This window comes from Carcharhinus amblyrhynchos, chromosome 7 (genome assembly GCF_965287045.1).
Source record: "Carcharhinus amblyrhynchos chromosome 7, sCarAmb.v2.hapA, whole genome shotgun sequence".
Lineage (NCBI taxonomy): Eukaryota > Metazoa > Chordata > Chondrichthyes > Carcharhiniformes > Carcharhinidae > Carcharhinus > Carcharhinus amblyrhynchos.
The window spans coordinates 3,485,200-3,501,668 of record NC_137330.1 but is presented as its reverse complement, the minus strand read 5'-3'; the positions used below and the strand labels follow the sequence as shown (position 1 = coordinate 3,501,668).

Sequence of the window (16,469 nt, the reverse complement as noted above, 5' to 3'; positions counted from 1 at the left end):
TTCTACTGTTAGTTTTGTCACATCAATGTTATGAATTACTCAGCGAAATCAACGTTCAGGTCAAAATATGGGAGGTATCCCGATCCGTGCAGGAACAATGTGGAAGCTTAAGGCATCGTCAGAATTGGAACATGTCTTCACATATGTTAACGTAACATGCGTTGCGTAAAACTTATACAATGTTTTATGCGATAGAGGTTCTGCATTTAAACTGCAACATGATGAGGTGCCCTTATTTTGTTTTTTAGAACTTTGTTCAACGCCTGTATTGAAGGTTGATCCTGATGTTGAAGTGTTTGTTGGACAACGGCTAAATTTTATCTGTTCGACAGAAAGATTACAGGCACATTATGTCCTGTTATACACATTTCTGAAAAATAAGCAGACACTCAACACACCAAAAGAACAGGACTACTATGCAATAGAAAGTGCTGTGCTTGCTGACTCCGGGTCTTATCGATGTGAGGTAACATCTTCCAAAAGTGTGCAGAAGAAATTCAGTGATGCGGTTACCGTTTTAGTCAAACGTAAGTATAAGCACTTGGAAAAAAAATGTTTCGACGGTAATGCCAAAGTGAGTGCGTTGTTTACAGTCAGTACCATTTTGCTGGTTGTGGGATACTGTCCAGGTTAGGAAGGAAGCACGACTCCGACTAAATCGAATTGAAGGAGGAGTGACACGAAAACGATTCATAAATTACATTTAGTTAAATAAGCAATGTTCAGTCAAATATGACATAGCAACCACAGAGAATGTCTGTGTCGTCTCGTTGAAGAAGTCATATAAAGCAGACGCGTTTATTTGTCAGTTGTTATAGGCAAAATAAATTTATTATCTCAGGGATGCCAAGGTGTAAAACGCTTTGCCACTCGTAATGGCGGATGCAAAGAAAAAGATGCACAGTTTAACATTCATTGTCTTCGTTGTCCTGCATTTCAAGATTTAAATATCAAAAGAGCGTGAATTCAACTTCTATACGTGATTTCAAATTAAATGCAAACAAAAAAAATGCAATGATTGCATTCGCAAAAATGTGATTCTAAAACTATTCCCCAAGTAGTTTATTGACGCTCTCACTGGACACAATTCTGGTGTGTTAACTATGTCTGTTCCCCAAGAGAGGCATGTTCCACCTTCAAAGTCGTTGATATTTAGTTGACTTCGCAAGTGTCCCATCCAGTCTCTGATTCGGACTATTCCACCTCAGGATACAGACATAGGTGCACTGTCTCTTCACAGCGTAACAGATAGACAACCAATGCTAAGTGAAGTGGTAACGAACCCCGCCGAAATACCTGATACACTGTTACAAGATAAATGTGACATACTAGAGAGGCAGCAAAATCCATGTAATTACTCCACGCTCCGTCTACCAGATATTCGTGACATCGAGCATTTTCTTCTGAGATAACAGAAATTGTTGACACTTAACCCTTCAACCAGTTACCTTCAGTACGTAACCTCGGCATAAATTTGCATTTATTTACCAAGTCTCTCATAATTCTCCCCGGTCCAAAAATAAAGCGTACCTATAATCCAAACGTGTAACTGCAATAGTTTTTTGCATCGCCCCAATAATCCCCGCCCATATAACTCTGGATTGTGATAGTGAGAACAGGGCACAATGCATTTCACGTGGCCTAAGCAGAACTATGCAAATGTTCATTTAAGCAGAATGCTGCAGATGGTGCAACAAAATCGACAAAAACTCAGCAGGCTAGCAACCATGCGTGCAGGGAGGGAAACGGAGTGATACGTTTATTATATTATCTTTTATCAACATGTTCCCTGTATCTATACTCAATGCAAATATTAATGAAGTTAATAATCCCAGGGTGGTTGTTTACTATTATTGCGTTTGATTGCCGGCATTCAAGGCCAGAATCGCATGTAACACAATACTCAATGTTCTTGCATGCTGTTTTGCATTGTGCAACTAAATTTACATTTACCTCTCCCTATAACTTCAATCAAAAGGATTCACAGCACCATCCTATGTATCACATTGTATCTACTTATTGTCTGTAAATTCTGATACCCTGGCATTTTTGACTTAGTACTTTGACAAGCAAGTGAGTACGAAGTAGACGCTTGTCAAAGTCGGTGGATTCATTTGGATCAACTAAAATCATTGAATCACCTTGTAATTCCATTTAATGGATAATGAAAGGACTCCAAATAAGTCTTAACTTAAATGCAGTATCCTTGCGCACAAGTATAGTTTGCAGTAACATAATTACTCCCAGCACCATATAACTAATAATGTTTTATAATTACAGTCATTCCAGTATCAAAACCAAATCTAGAAATACGACCCCGATCGGAGATCATCGAGGGAGCAACAGCATCGTTAATCTGCTCAGTGCCCTCCGGTTCCCCCCCGATTAATTATGTTTTCTATAACAATTTGAACAAGGAAATATACTGGGAGAACTCTAACTATTCCAGCATTACCCATACTATTGGTAATGTCAGAGAAAACGATGAAGGAAATTACAGTTGCAGAGTTTCAAACTTGGCATCAGAAATGGTTCTAAACAGTGAATCCAACACGTTGACAGTGATAGGTGAGTTCATTCGTGATTTATCTTCCACAGACCATGGGCCTCGCTGGCCATGTCAGGATTTTTGTTCCCCATCCATAATTGCCTCTGAGAAGGTCCTGATGAGCCACTGCTTTCACCAAACAATGTAATAAATGAGTTGTATGTGCACCCGAAGCGCTGCTGAGGGCTTTTTTCAGATAACCACCATGAAAGAATGGCCATACAATTCCAAGTTAGGATGGTGCGTGGCTCCGCGGGGAATGCAAAGCAGAAGATTTTTTTTCCCCCATACATCTGATCTACGGGGTGGTACATTTCGCCAATCATTGAGTATCAGATTTTCACAAGTGACCCAAGTAGGGCTCATGTCTCACATTTTCATGTCTGTTGTATGCCATCAAGGAAGAGCCATAGCGGTTTACGGCATGGAAACAGGCCCTTTGTTCCACCTTGTCCAGGTCGCTCTTTTTTTAACCACTAAGCTAGTCTCAACTGCCTGTGTTTGGTCCATATCCCTTTTGACCCATCTTACCGATGTAGCATCCAAATGCTTTTTAAAGGGCAACATTGTATCTCCCTCTACTACTGCCTCTGACAGCTTGCTCCAGGCATTCACCATCCCGTATGTGAAAAAAAAACCCTCTGGATGTTTTGTATCTGTCGCCTCTCACTTTAAACCTGTGCCCGCCATTTTAGACTCCCCTATATTTGGGAAATTATGTTGACTATTCAACTGATCTATGCCCCTTATTATTTTATAGACCGCGAAATGATCACCTCTAAACCTCCTACACTCCAGGGGAAACAAGTTCCAGTCCATCCACGTCTCATTATATCTCAACCCATTAAGAGCCTGTAGCTTCATAATATATTTTTTCTGTGCTTTTTTTTGATTGAATGATATTCTTTCTATAATAGGTTAATCCAAAAATGTACCCAGTATTCCGAATGTTACCTTGTTAATGTCGTGTACAAATTCAACAAGTCGTCCGAATTCCTGTATTCAATATTATGACCAATGAAACAAAGCATGACAAATGCCTTCTTCACCACTCTTTCCACCTGTCGCTCCCCTTTCAAAGGGCTGTGAACCTGTACCCGAGTTCTCTTGGTTCTATTACTCTCTCCAACGCCCTACCATTAACTGAATAAGTCCTGTTCTGGTTCGATCAACCAACGAGCATCACCTCGCATTCATCTAAATTAAACTCTATCTGCCGTTCATCAGCCGACGGTCCCAATTGATCAAGATCTCGTTGTAATCCTCCATACTCTTCACCACTATCGACTATGCCACCAATCTTGGTGTCATCTACAAACTTACTACCAATTCCTCCTAAAATCTCATCCACATACTTAAAATAAATTAACAAGAACAATGGATCCAGCAACAATCCCTGAGGCACACCGTTGTTTAAAGGGCTCCAGTTTGAAAACAACCTCTACAATCATGCACTCCATTTTGTGATGATGCCACTCAGGATACTGTGCGATTTAACATCATGCAACAACTACCATGCGGTACCTTATGGAACGGTCTTGCTAAAATCCATGTAGACAACATCAACTACACGACATTCGTCTACCTTTTTTGGGTTATCCCTTCAAGAAACTCAATTGTCATTCTTTTGTCACTCTAACTGCTTGAAGATCCAATATCTCAGAATACCCTCTAACAACTTATCCACTACACGTATTAGGCTCTCTGGTCTGTAGTTACCAAGATTTTCATTACAGCTCTTAAGTAAAGGCACAACAATTGGCATTCCTCTTCCCCCCGCCCCACAGTCTTCAGGTACCTCACCTGTGGCTGTCAATGGTTCAAATATTTCTGCTAGATGTATCGCAATTTCCTCCCTAGCCTCCCAGAACTTCCTGGGGTACCCTTCATCAGGCTCCAGAGTTTAACTACCTTGATTCTCTTCAAGATTTCCTTCTTCTCTGTAATAGCAACACTCCTCAAGGCATCACTATTTGTTTCCCTAAGTCCCGAGCATCCATGCCTTTCCTAATAGTAAATACTGATGAGAAATGTTCATTTCGAATCTCGCCTATCTCTTTTGGATCTGCACATAGATGACTATGTTGATGCTTAAGAGGCTCTACACTCACCCTCGTTACTCTTTTGCCCTTTATGTTTTTGTAGAAGCTCTTTGGATTCCCCTTTGTGTTTCCTGCCAAAGTAATCTCGTGTCGTCGCTTTGTCCTCCTGGTTGCTTTATTAACTTTATTCCTGCACCCTCTCTAATCTTCAAGGGATCCACTTGATCCCAGCTGCCTCTACATGTCATGTGCTTTCTTTTCTTCTTGACCAAGGCCTCAATTTCCCGGATCATCCAAGGTTTCCTACTTCTATTAGCCTTCCTTTCCACTCGTAACAGAATGTGTTTACCCTGAACCCTGGTTAATACTCTTGTGAAAGCAACACCCCCCCCCCCCCCCTTCCCAGCCGTCCCTTTGCCTGCCAACAGGCTCCCCCAATCAATTTTTCAAAGTTCCTGTTTAATATCATCAATATTGGCCTTGCCCCAAATTTTAAACGTTAACTTTTGGGCCATACCTATTGTTACCCATAGCTATATTAAAACTAATGGCATTATGATCACTGTCCCAAAGTGATCCCTCACGAACACTTTTGTCACCTGCCCTTCATTATTTCTCAAGAGGAGGTCAGGTTTTGCCCCCTCTCTAGTCGGGGATTCACATACTGAATGAGAAATTCCTCCTGTATAAACTCAACAAATGTCTCTCCATCCAAGCCCCTAATATTAAGGCTATCCCAGTTATTGTTGGGAATGTTAAAATCCTTTACTCTTATCACCCGATTTTCTCTTGGAGGTTTCTGTAATGTCATTATGTATTTTTTCCTCAATTTCATTAATATTTGGGAGCCTACAGTACAATCCTATCAAAGCCATTACGCCCTCCTTATTTCTCAGTTCTACCCATAAATATCAGTCGGCACACCCTCAGCAATATCATGTCTCAGTGCTGCCGTGATGTTTTCCCTAATCAACAGTGGAAATCCCTCTAAATTCTTTGTCTATGAACCCTATAACATTTGAATCCTGGAGCGTTGAGCTGAGAGCCCTGTTCGCCCCATAGCCATGCTTCAATAGTATTCATAACATCCCGATGCCGTGTATCCATCCATGCCCTGAGTTCATCTGCCTTGATCATCAAGCCTCTTGCATTGACATAAATGCAGTTTTATCTGGACTTCACTTGCTCTCTGTTTTGCTTTCGCTTGATCTGTCTATTAAGTAGTCTCACAACACCAGCTTAAAGTCCAACAAGTTTATTTGGTAGCACGAGCTTTCATCATCCGATGAAGGGGTAACACTCAGAAAACACGTGTTACCAAATAAACCTGCTGGACTTTAACCAGGTATTGTGAGACTACTTGCTATGCCGACCCCAGTCTAACGCCGGCAACTCCACATTCTGATCTGTCTAATACGAGGAGTGCTGGCACTGTCTTTAATTTTTTGTGTCTTCTCTAACTTCAGTTGCTGTTCTAATCATTCCCCTTTGTCTTCCTACTGCTCTGCTACCCCCCAGCCCCCGCCCCAGCACCCAGGCGTCCAACCCAGAATTGAATACGACCCCCACAGATAGGGCATGTTGGATTGGACCCGAAAACACGACATCAGGGATGAATGCATAACTCTCTGTTATCTATTTCAACAATTTGGATGAGAATCAGTAAATTTGCAGATGGCACTAAAATACGTGGTATTCGACAGCGAAGAAGGTCGCCAAGAATCTCAGCAGGATCGTCATCAGCTGCGGAATTGGTCCGAAAAATGACAAATGGAGTTCAATGCAGACATATGTGTAGTGTTTCATTTTGAAAAGTCAAGTCAGAGTAGGAATTAGGGAGTATCGTGGAACATGTGGACCTTGGGGCTCAGTGCATTGTTTTATAAAGTGACGGATAGTTAGGGCAGCGAGGAAGGCTTTTTGGCATGCTAGCCTTCATCAGTCAGGGCATTGACTATGGAAGTTGGGAAGGTATGTTGCAGTTGTACAGTACTTTGGTGAGGCTGCACTTTTAGTATTGCTTTCAGCCTTGGTGCCTTGCTACAGGGAAGATATTATTAAACTTCAGATTTTCCAGAAAAAAATTGTCAAGGATGTTGCCTGACACAAGGACTGAGATGTAGAGAGAGATTGGACAGGCTAGAGTTTTTTTTTGGAGCGTCAGAGACTGAGGGTGATCTTATAGAGGTGTATCCAATCATGAGATGCATGGAGAGGGTGGATGCACTCAGTCTTCTTCCCAGAGTTGGGGAATCGAGAATTAGGGGACATTGGTTTAAGTTAAAAGGGAAAGTAAATAATGGGAACCTGAGGAGTAATTTTTTTGGAAAGAAGATATTTATGTAGGTAGAATGAACTTCCCGAGGAAGCTTTTGAAGCAGGGACATTGACACAATTTAAATGACGATTGGGCAGATACACGGATAGGAAAGGTTAAGAGGTACATGTGCCAAATACAGGAAAACGGGGTTAGATTAGATGGCATTTTGTTCGGCACAGACCAGTTCGGGCCAAAGAGCCTGTCTCCATACTAGATTCTATGATTCTATGCAGTCTGTGCTGTTAGTTGGAACCCATGTTGTTGATGTCGATTTATTCCACACCAGTTGCCACTAAGACCGACCACTGCACGTCCCCAGCATGACGTTACTCGTCAGGGACAACCATAACTGGGACAGACCATACAAGAACCACAGACGTCCTTCCATCAATCGGTGTTACTCTCATTGTTTGCGATGATGGACACTTATTCGATAGTCCTTGCTTCTTTGACGAGATTTTCAATCTAGCTTTGTTAATTTAGCTCGAATCATGCCAGCTGCCATGGTACTCTTTGAATCCAGGACTCCAGCGCATTCTCCTGAGTCTCCGGAAAAATTGGTCATTTGCGTATGACCGCACCAATCAAAATGATTTCTACGATTCATTACAATTTGGCATCCGAAATTAGTTTCTCTTTTCGATTTTGATGATGAATTAATTCACTAATTTCGCAACCATATTTGTTTTCTTTCAGTTCCTGTTGCCGGCGCTTCTCTCACTTCTAACGCCAACAAAACGGAATTTTCAATCGGGGATCGTCTCCTGCTGCAGTGCCAATTGAAGGAAGGCACCTCTCCTGAATTCCTTTGGTACCTGAACAATCAGCAGTTGGGAAGTATCAGCGATTATTATAATTTCAGCACCGACAGGAGTCAGCTCAATATCCTTTCATTCCAGTTACACCATAAAGGGCAATATCACTGCGTGGCAATCAACAGAGGTCCCGATGAAGTGACATTTAACACATCTAGCAATTATGTGGATATCAAAGTACTAGGTAAAAACATATTGTGACTTGTTTTGATTTAATTGGAGACTGTTTAATGAATCCCATTAGCATATGTTTAATTATAACATTTTGGTCCTAAATACTTAAGCGATGGATATATGTATGTGAGAATTGAATTGAAACGACAATCCTGCGACTGAACAGCCCACCAGCGATTAAAATGGCAAATCAAGTGGCGTCTGTGAAGAAAGTTAGCAACAGAGAAACCTAGACAGACAACAGGGTAGAATATGACTTTGGAGGATGGGAATGCCATTTTTAGCTCTTCCCAAGTCTGCTTTTCCATTCAATGAGAATACGCTTGATCTTCTTCCTGTCTGAAATTGCCTTTGCAGTCCTTTCTACCTAAGCCTTCATTCCCTTCTATATCCAGAACGTGCAATGAATAATTGCCCAACCTCACCAGTTGCAGGGCGACGGAATTTCTCCCTATAAAGGCAGTCTAAAAAAGGGACATAAAATTCTAATCTCCGCCTTAAAACTCAGACTTTCATTTATTTAATTGTATCCCATTATTCTGATCCTTTCGAGAAGGGAAATTATTTTGTAGCCTTCCCCACACGATTTTGTATGATTCAAAGTGACCCACTCCCGGTATTTTAAATTGCAATGGGCATAGTCACAAAATGTTGGTCTTTCCTTGCGAAAGTGTCACTTAAGAAAGAGAAAGGAAAGGATAGAAACTGAAGGATATATAAGTAAACAAGACACACACACACACACACACACACACACACACACACATAGATATCCATATAGATGGAAAGATAGGTAGGTAAGTGAATAGGTAGGTAGGCGAATAGGTAGGTAGGCGGATAGATAGGTAGGCAGATAGATAGGTAGGCGGATCGTTAGAAAGTAAAAGAAAGAAGGAAGTAAAGAACACTCTGCTCGTTGGTGGCAATGTTGGTGAAATTATATTAATTTTGTTCTAAACGATTAAATAAATTTATAATATGAATAATATGGAATAATATGCCGAAAGTATCAGTTACTGCCATAAGAACACGACTGGTTGTGTAGGAGAAAAAAAGTGGGAAGCGGTTTGGGAGATCGATTGTATCAATAGTTGCAATTCTATCTATTGGAAAATAGGAGCTACGAGGAAATTGGTGCGAGTGTCATTTAATGTTAGCCAGTGGATTTCTGTTCGGTAGATTTTCAGGATGATGTGGCTTTTCAGGTCAGAACAACTGGCAGTAGAGCAATTGAATTTATGGCTTGCTTTTCCAGAGATATGCATTTAAATATGGAGCAACTGCGGCCCGAGAGAAGAAAATCATTAGCGTGTAGCAATTAAAATTCAGCATGGAATGTATGATGCATAGGATGTACGATGTTGTTAATACAATATACATATTTCTATCCAGTACAGAGTCATACAACTGCCATCGCCACATCATTTATTCCACTTCTTCTTATCGCTGCCCTGTTTGCATACTTATGCTTCAAACAGTGGAACACTAAGCAAGGTAAGCAATGTTTTGAGGCAGGATGTTACACTGCCTCGACAAGATTTTATTTACTCAATACTCAGCTACAGTATTGTGATCTGACACATTAACTTGCGTGGACAATTCGTTTTATGAAACAGAAGGACAATATAAATTCTATACAATAGCTTGAATGTTGCATTTTTTCCCAACTTGTATTCATTAAGACAAAGTCAAGATGGTCAAATTTAGCCGATCCCGTCAATTTTTACCACCAGAGAAAAATGGTGGTAATTTTTCTCTGCTTTGACAGATCGAATTTTCTTGTCACGGGCCATTAAAAGAGAACATTACTAGGGAATTGAGGCTCTCTAGAACTCCTAATAATTCAAAAATAGGACGCTTCAGCATCATTGCTTTTATTTTCTGAGAATTCCGCTGAATTAATGTATTTCACCGTGAATCATCTAAATTCATTTCATGCATTGCTCGAGTCAAGTAGAGACAACTGCAACATAATAATCACCGTTTTCTCCTGTCTCAGAGATGGTCCTGACCCTCTGATAATTAGTATTCTTGTGTTTGTCCAGGTGAGTTAAAGGTTATTTTCTTTAGGCGGGATGCCGGTCATTGTACAAATATTGAATTTTCGTCCTATCAAATGACTTATTCATGGATTGCATTAATCAGTTTGGGGATTATTTTTCTTCTTCATGCATTCCAGCATGAGTTGCGTTAGGGCGATGGAAACAAACAAATCTCACACCGTCAATTGGCTAAAAACAGATAATCGGTATACAATACGTATTTATATCTTCCAATTGTTTAATGTTGTGTGCTAAGATTAATGATGCAAAATTAAACCATCGCTATTAACATGTATAATATTAAATTGCAGTGATCAATAATAAAGGGTTGCCTCTTCAGAAAGTTGGTGCTGTTCCACCCCCACCCCCCCAACCCCACCCACCACCACCACCACTACCACCACCACCGCTCAACAGGTGGGGTTTACTGCTAACAAAAATATATGACGAGTTAAGTTATTGCTGAGACGTAAATTGGTCCTAAAGTGAAAAACTTAAGAGCACAGATGGGCAGCGTCTAAGCGCTCTCAATAATCTAAGGGAGGAAAAAGAGGAAGCAAAGCCACTAATCTTCTTATTGTTCTCAGATGCGAGTCTGACAGCAGGGATTTGGAACATTGGAATTGTTGCACGGCTTTCAAATAACGAAATAATGTCAAGATTAAACCACCAGTGTAGGCAGTGTAACATTTGCAATTGGAAATCTGTTAGGAAGTATAATCGTGTGAGTTTTGAAGCGAAGCTTGTTCCAGACTGGTTTAGTTACGAAAGTCAACACACATTTATTCAGAGAAGATGTGTAACGAAGCTCACTCAATAATTTAATGAGGGAAATTGAAGGGATTGTTCTAATTTTCCAATTGACATGCGCACCCGGTCTTCTGAAAAGTGTGGCTGAGCCAGTTCCATTAACTTGAACACATGAAATACTATGGTGTTTTCAGAGCTGAATAACAGCTATCCTACGCACACGGAGGTATTTGGAAAGCATGTCTGCTTTGGTCCACACCAAAGATTTGACTAAGGATTTGTGGTCGGAATACTATTCGATTTGCAATTTTTCAGCAACGTGAAGATAGGTGCATAGGAAATCAGTTCATGTCTGCAAATGTCTGAATGTATGATGCAAGTCCATTATCATTTAAATCAATAAAAATGACTGTTGTTTGCTGATCAGCTAAAGAAATCAGGGCCTTCTGGGAATAATTCCTGCACAATATTTAGCAATTCCTGATATATACACATTCGTTCTTTTTTATCTAGACACGCCCTCAGGAATTTCCCAACAGCAGGGGTAAGTCATCCAGCTTTTTCAACCGCATCGTGTAATCACACTGACCACCTCCCCCCCCGTCCTCCACCCCACAACCCCCGGCCCCAAACCCCAACCGCCACAAGAATAGAGCGAAAAGTCATTGTGATCTTTAATGCAAATAGGTATTATATTTGCCTTCAATAATTCACCGTTAAATTCACTGAGTATCAGGACCGGTTATGCAGGTGAAATGTGTTGTATCATCCTATTTTATTTCTTTGAACATTTAACACGGTCAACGATATCTGCTGTGGCTGAACTTTATAGAATTGTAGATTTTAAGAGTGCGATTTCCTTCGTTCACTATTTAATTGATCAGTTAATTAGTCGGCACATCATCAATAATGTGGAATTTGACTGCAACTAATATCAAATGAATAAGCAGCCATATTTTATTGAATCGTTTTGTCCGAACCTCAGGGTGAGGTTCGGGCCAGTCAAGGATAGTGGGAACTTATGCATGGAGTCAGAAGAGGTCGGCGAGTCGATGAATGAATGCTTTTCTTCAGTGTTCACCAAGGAGAGTGGCCGTGTTTTTGAGGATGAGTGTATGATACAGGCTGATAGGCTGGAGGAGGTAGATGTTCTGAGGGAAGATGTATTACCAATTTTGGAAAACCTGAATGTCAGTAGGACCCTTGGGCAGATGGGATATATCTTAGGATTCTTTGGGAGGCAAGGAAAGTGATTGCAGAGCCTTTGGTTTTGATCATTGGTTCCTCACTGTCTACGGGGATAGTGTCAGAGGACTGGAGAACGGCAAACGTTGTTCCTCTGTTCAAGAAAGGAAATAGAAATGATCCTGGTAATTATAGGCCGCTTGGTTTTATTTCGGTGTTCGGTAAGTTAATAGAAAAGGTTCTGAGGGATAGGATTTATAACCATTTGGAAAGATGCAGTTTAATCCGGGATAGTCAGCAAAGATTCGTGAAGGGTAAATCTTGCCTTATAAATTTGATTGAATTATTTGAGGAGGTAGCTAAACGTGTAGACGAAGGGAGAACAGTTGATGCCGTATACATGGATTTTAGTAACGCATTTGATAAGTTTCCCCATGGTAAGCTCACGAAGAAAGTAAGGATGTGTGGGATAGAGGGAAATTTGGCTGATTGGATAAGTAAATGGTTATCTCATAGAAGACAACAGGTGGTGGCAGATGGAAAATGTTTAGGCTGGAGACTAGTTATCAGCAGTGTACCACAAGCATCAGTGCTGGGTTCTCTACTGTTTGTGATTTCTTTCAATTACTTGGAGGAGGGGGGCTGAAGGGTGGGTCAGTAAATTTGTTGATGTCACCAAGATTGGTGGAGTAGTGGATGAGGTGGAGGGCTGTTGTAGGGAGCAAAAAGACATTGCTCGGATGCAGAGCTGGGCCGAAAAAATGGCAGGTGGAGTTTAACCCTGAAAAGTGAGGTGATTCATTTTAGTAGGGCAAATTTGAATATTGATTATAGTGTGAAAGATAGGGTTCTGAGAAATGTGGAAGAACAGAGAGATCATGGGGTTCTTATCCGCAGATCTGTGGAGGTTGCCACTGAAGTGTATAGAGCAGTGAAGAAGGCCTATAGTATGTTAGCGCTTATTAACGGGGAGTGGGGGAGGGGCATTGAGTATAAGAGCTGTGGGGTTATGTTGCAACTGTACAGGACCTTGGTGAGACCACATTTGGAATATTGTGTGCAGTTCTGGTCACCTCACTATAAGAAGGATGTGGAAACATTGGAGAGAATGCAGAGGAGATTTACCTGGATGCTGCCTGTTTTGGAGGGTAACTCTTAAGAGGAAAGGTTGAGGGAGCTATGGCTTTTTTCTTTAGAGCAGAGAAGGATGAGAGGCGACTTAGTAGAAGTTTATAAGATGATGAGAGGGATAGATAGAGTGGACGTTCAGAGACTATTTCCTCGGGTGGATGTAGATGTTGCCAGGGGGCTTAACTATCAGGTTCGTGGTGGGCGATATAGGTTGGATGTCCAAGGTAGGTTCTTTACCTAGAGGTGTGGAATGGACTTTGCTGTGATAGTGGAAGCGGGCACTTTAGGAACTTTCAAGCGGTTATTGGATAGGCACATGGAACACACCACAAAAATAGGGAGTGGGATAGTTTGATCTTGCTTTCGGATATAGCTCGGCACAACATCAAGGGCCGAAGGGCCTGTACTGTGCTGCACTGTTCTATGTTCTATGTTTCTGTCAATTGCACAGCCCTCATCTAGCCTTTATATTCTGACATTAGGCCAATCAAGTCAAACACGCTTGCCTGGATCTGGTGTGTTTTGACAAATTTGTTTTGACGCGCCTTCATTAACACAAGAGTGCCAACTTTTAGATTATTAATGATGGTGTAGGAGTATAAAGGCGTGTTCACGACGGTGAAATTGATGTCCAATATCTGAATTTGAGGAGGCATTCAGTGAAATGGACACAGGTGCATGTGCCCATTGAAAAGGGGCATTAAATTGTTTCTTTTGAAATAACAATGTGCACGTTTACAGGCCAAAGGCTGAAGAATAGCAATAAAGAACAAAGAACAAAGAAAGTTACTGAACAGGAACAGACCGTGCTGCCCTCCAAGCCTGCACCGACCACGCTGCTCGACTTAACTAAAACCCCCTAGTCTGCCAGGGACCATATCTCTCTATTCCCATCCTATTCGTGTGCTTGTCAAGACGCCCCTTAAAAGTCACTACTGTATCCACTTTCACTACCTAGACCGGCAACAAGTTCCAGGCCCACTACTCTGTGCAAAAAAAAAACCTGCCTCGTACATCTTCTTTAAACCTTGCCCCTCGCACCTTAAACCTATGCTCCCTAGTAATTGACTCTTCCACCTTGCGAAAAACAAAGCTTCTATCCACTCTGTCCATGCCTTTCATAATCTTGTATATTTCTCTCAGGTCTCCTTTAACTCTGTCGCTCCAGTAAGAACAAATCAAGTTTTTTTTTCCAAACTCTCCTCACAGCTAATGCTCTTCATATCAGGCAACATTCTGATAAATCTTTTCTGTACCCTCTCCAAAGCCTCCACCTCCTTCTAGTAGTGTGGCGACCGGAATTGAACACTATATTCTAAGTGTGGGCTAATTAAGTTTCCATAAAACTGCAACATGACGGCCAATTTTTAAACTCAATGCCCCGGCTGATGAAGGGAAGCATGCCGTATGCCTTCTTGACTACCTTCTCCATCTGCATTGCCACTTTCAGTGACCTGTGTACCAACACCCATATCCCTTTGCCAATCAACACTCTTAAGGGTTCTGTCATTTACCGTATATTTCCTATCTGTATTAGACCATCTATAATGCCTTACCTCACATTTGTCCAGATTAAACTCCATCTGTCATCTCTCTACCCAAGTTTCCAACTGATCTATATCCTGCTGTATCCTTTGATGATCCTAATCATTATTCCCAAGTCCACCAACATTTGTGTCATTCACAAACTTACTAATCAATCCAGTTACATTTTCTACCAAATCATTTATATATATTACAAATAGCAAAGGTCCCAGCATTGATCCCCGAGGAACACCACTTATCACAGCCCCCTGTCCCCTCCCCCAATTCAGAAATGCACCCTTCCACTGCTACCTCTGTCTTCTTTGACCGAGCCAGTTCTTTATCCACCTTGCCAGCTCACCTCGGATCCCATTCGACTTCACCATCTGCATCAGTCTGCTATGAGGGAGCTTGTCAAGGCGTTACTGAAGACTATGTAGATAACATCCACTGCCTTGCCCTCATCAATCATATTCATCACCTCCTTCAAAAACTCAATCAAGTTCGTGAGACACGACCTCCCCTTCGCAAAACCATATTTCCTCTCACTAATGCATCCACTTATTTCCAAGCTGGAATAAATCCTGTCTCAAAGAACCCTCTTCAATAATTTTCCTACCACTGATGTAAAGCTCACCGGCCTGTAGTTACCTGGATTATACTTGTTGCTCTTCTTAAGCAAAGGAGCAACACTGACTATTCCCCAATCCTTTGGGTCTGCTCCTATAGCTAGTGAGGATACAAAAATTTCTCTCAAGGCCTCAACAATTTTCTCCCTTACCTCTCTCAGTATTCTGAGGTATATCCCATGAGGCCATCGGGACTTGTCTATCTTAAAGTTTCTCAAGAACCTTAATACCTCCTTTTTAATCTCAACATGACTCAAACTATCTACACATCCTTTGCCAAACTCATCATCCACCAAGTCCTTCTCTTTGCTGAGTACTGACGCAAAGTACTCATTTAATACCTCACTCATTTCCTCTGGCTCCATGTGTAGATTCCCTCCCTTGTCCTTGAGTGGGCCAACCCTCTCCCTGGCTACCCTCTTGCTCTTTATATATGTATAACGTGATGTATATGTATATGTCATAGAAACATAGAAAATACAGGAGGGGTACATCGTTTGGCCCTTAGAGCCTGTTTTGTCATTTATTACGACCATGGATGATCATCCACTCAGTGGCCCACTCCCGTCACACCCAATAAATTTTAATTCCCTTTGCCCCAAGAACTATGTCTAACTTCTCTTGAAAACATGCCAAGTTTTGGCCTCAAGCCTTTCTGTGAATCATTGGCTTACCATGCTGGGATGAATAATGGTTTTCTCATCTCAGTCCTAACATGTTTATCTGTATTCTTGTAATGCCCAGTTTTGGACACCTGCACTATCGGGAGCTTCCTTCATCTTCCCTATCTAGTCCTGCAGGAATCTTGTAAGTGTATATAAGATTCCCCTGCATTGCTTTGAACTCCAGCGAATTCATCTTACAGCATTCAGCATGTGCCAATCTTGCTAGGCCAGGAATCAGTCTATAAAATTCCATTGCACTCCGTAGATAGGAAGAACACCCTTCAACAGGTAAGGAAGCCAAAGCTGCACGGAATATTCCAGGCGTGGCGTCACCATGGTCCTGTCCAATTGCAGTACAAATCTTTTTTCCCCTTTATTATGAAAATCCAACATGAGATCCAACATGCCATTTGGCTTATTTGTCTTCTGCGGCACCTACCTATTGATCTTCTGTGACTGGTGTACTTGGATACCCAAGTCTCATGGCACATTCCACTATCCTAAATACATCCTTTCAGATAACCCATTCTCTACAATTTCCTTACAGTTCTCTGTCTCACCCAACTTTTTGCCATCTGCAAATTCAGAAATGTTTGTTCAGTTTCCTCATCAAAATCATTAATGCACATTAATGTATAAGTCCT

General features: G+C 41.4%; 1 protein-coding gene across 1 annotated transcript in view; it reads left to right on the top strand.

Moving 5' to 3' along the window:
* The window catches only part of LOC145345309 (Fc receptor-like protein 2), a 30,825-nt gene that overhangs the window by 3,514 nt on the left and 10,842 nt on the right, over positions 1-16,469 (top strand). The window contains exons 3-7 of the mRNA XM_080193124.1: positions 249-527; positions 2,281-2,568; positions 7,607-7,909; positions 9,292-9,393; positions 11,205-11,235. Coding sequence (XP_080049250.1) covers positions 249-527; positions 2,281-2,568; positions 7,607-7,909; positions 9,292-9,393; positions 11,205-11,235 — 1,003 coding nt within the window. The remainder of the gene's footprint in view (positions 1-248; positions 528-2,280; positions 2,569-7,606; positions 7,910-9,291; positions 9,394-11,204; positions 11,236-16,469) is intronic.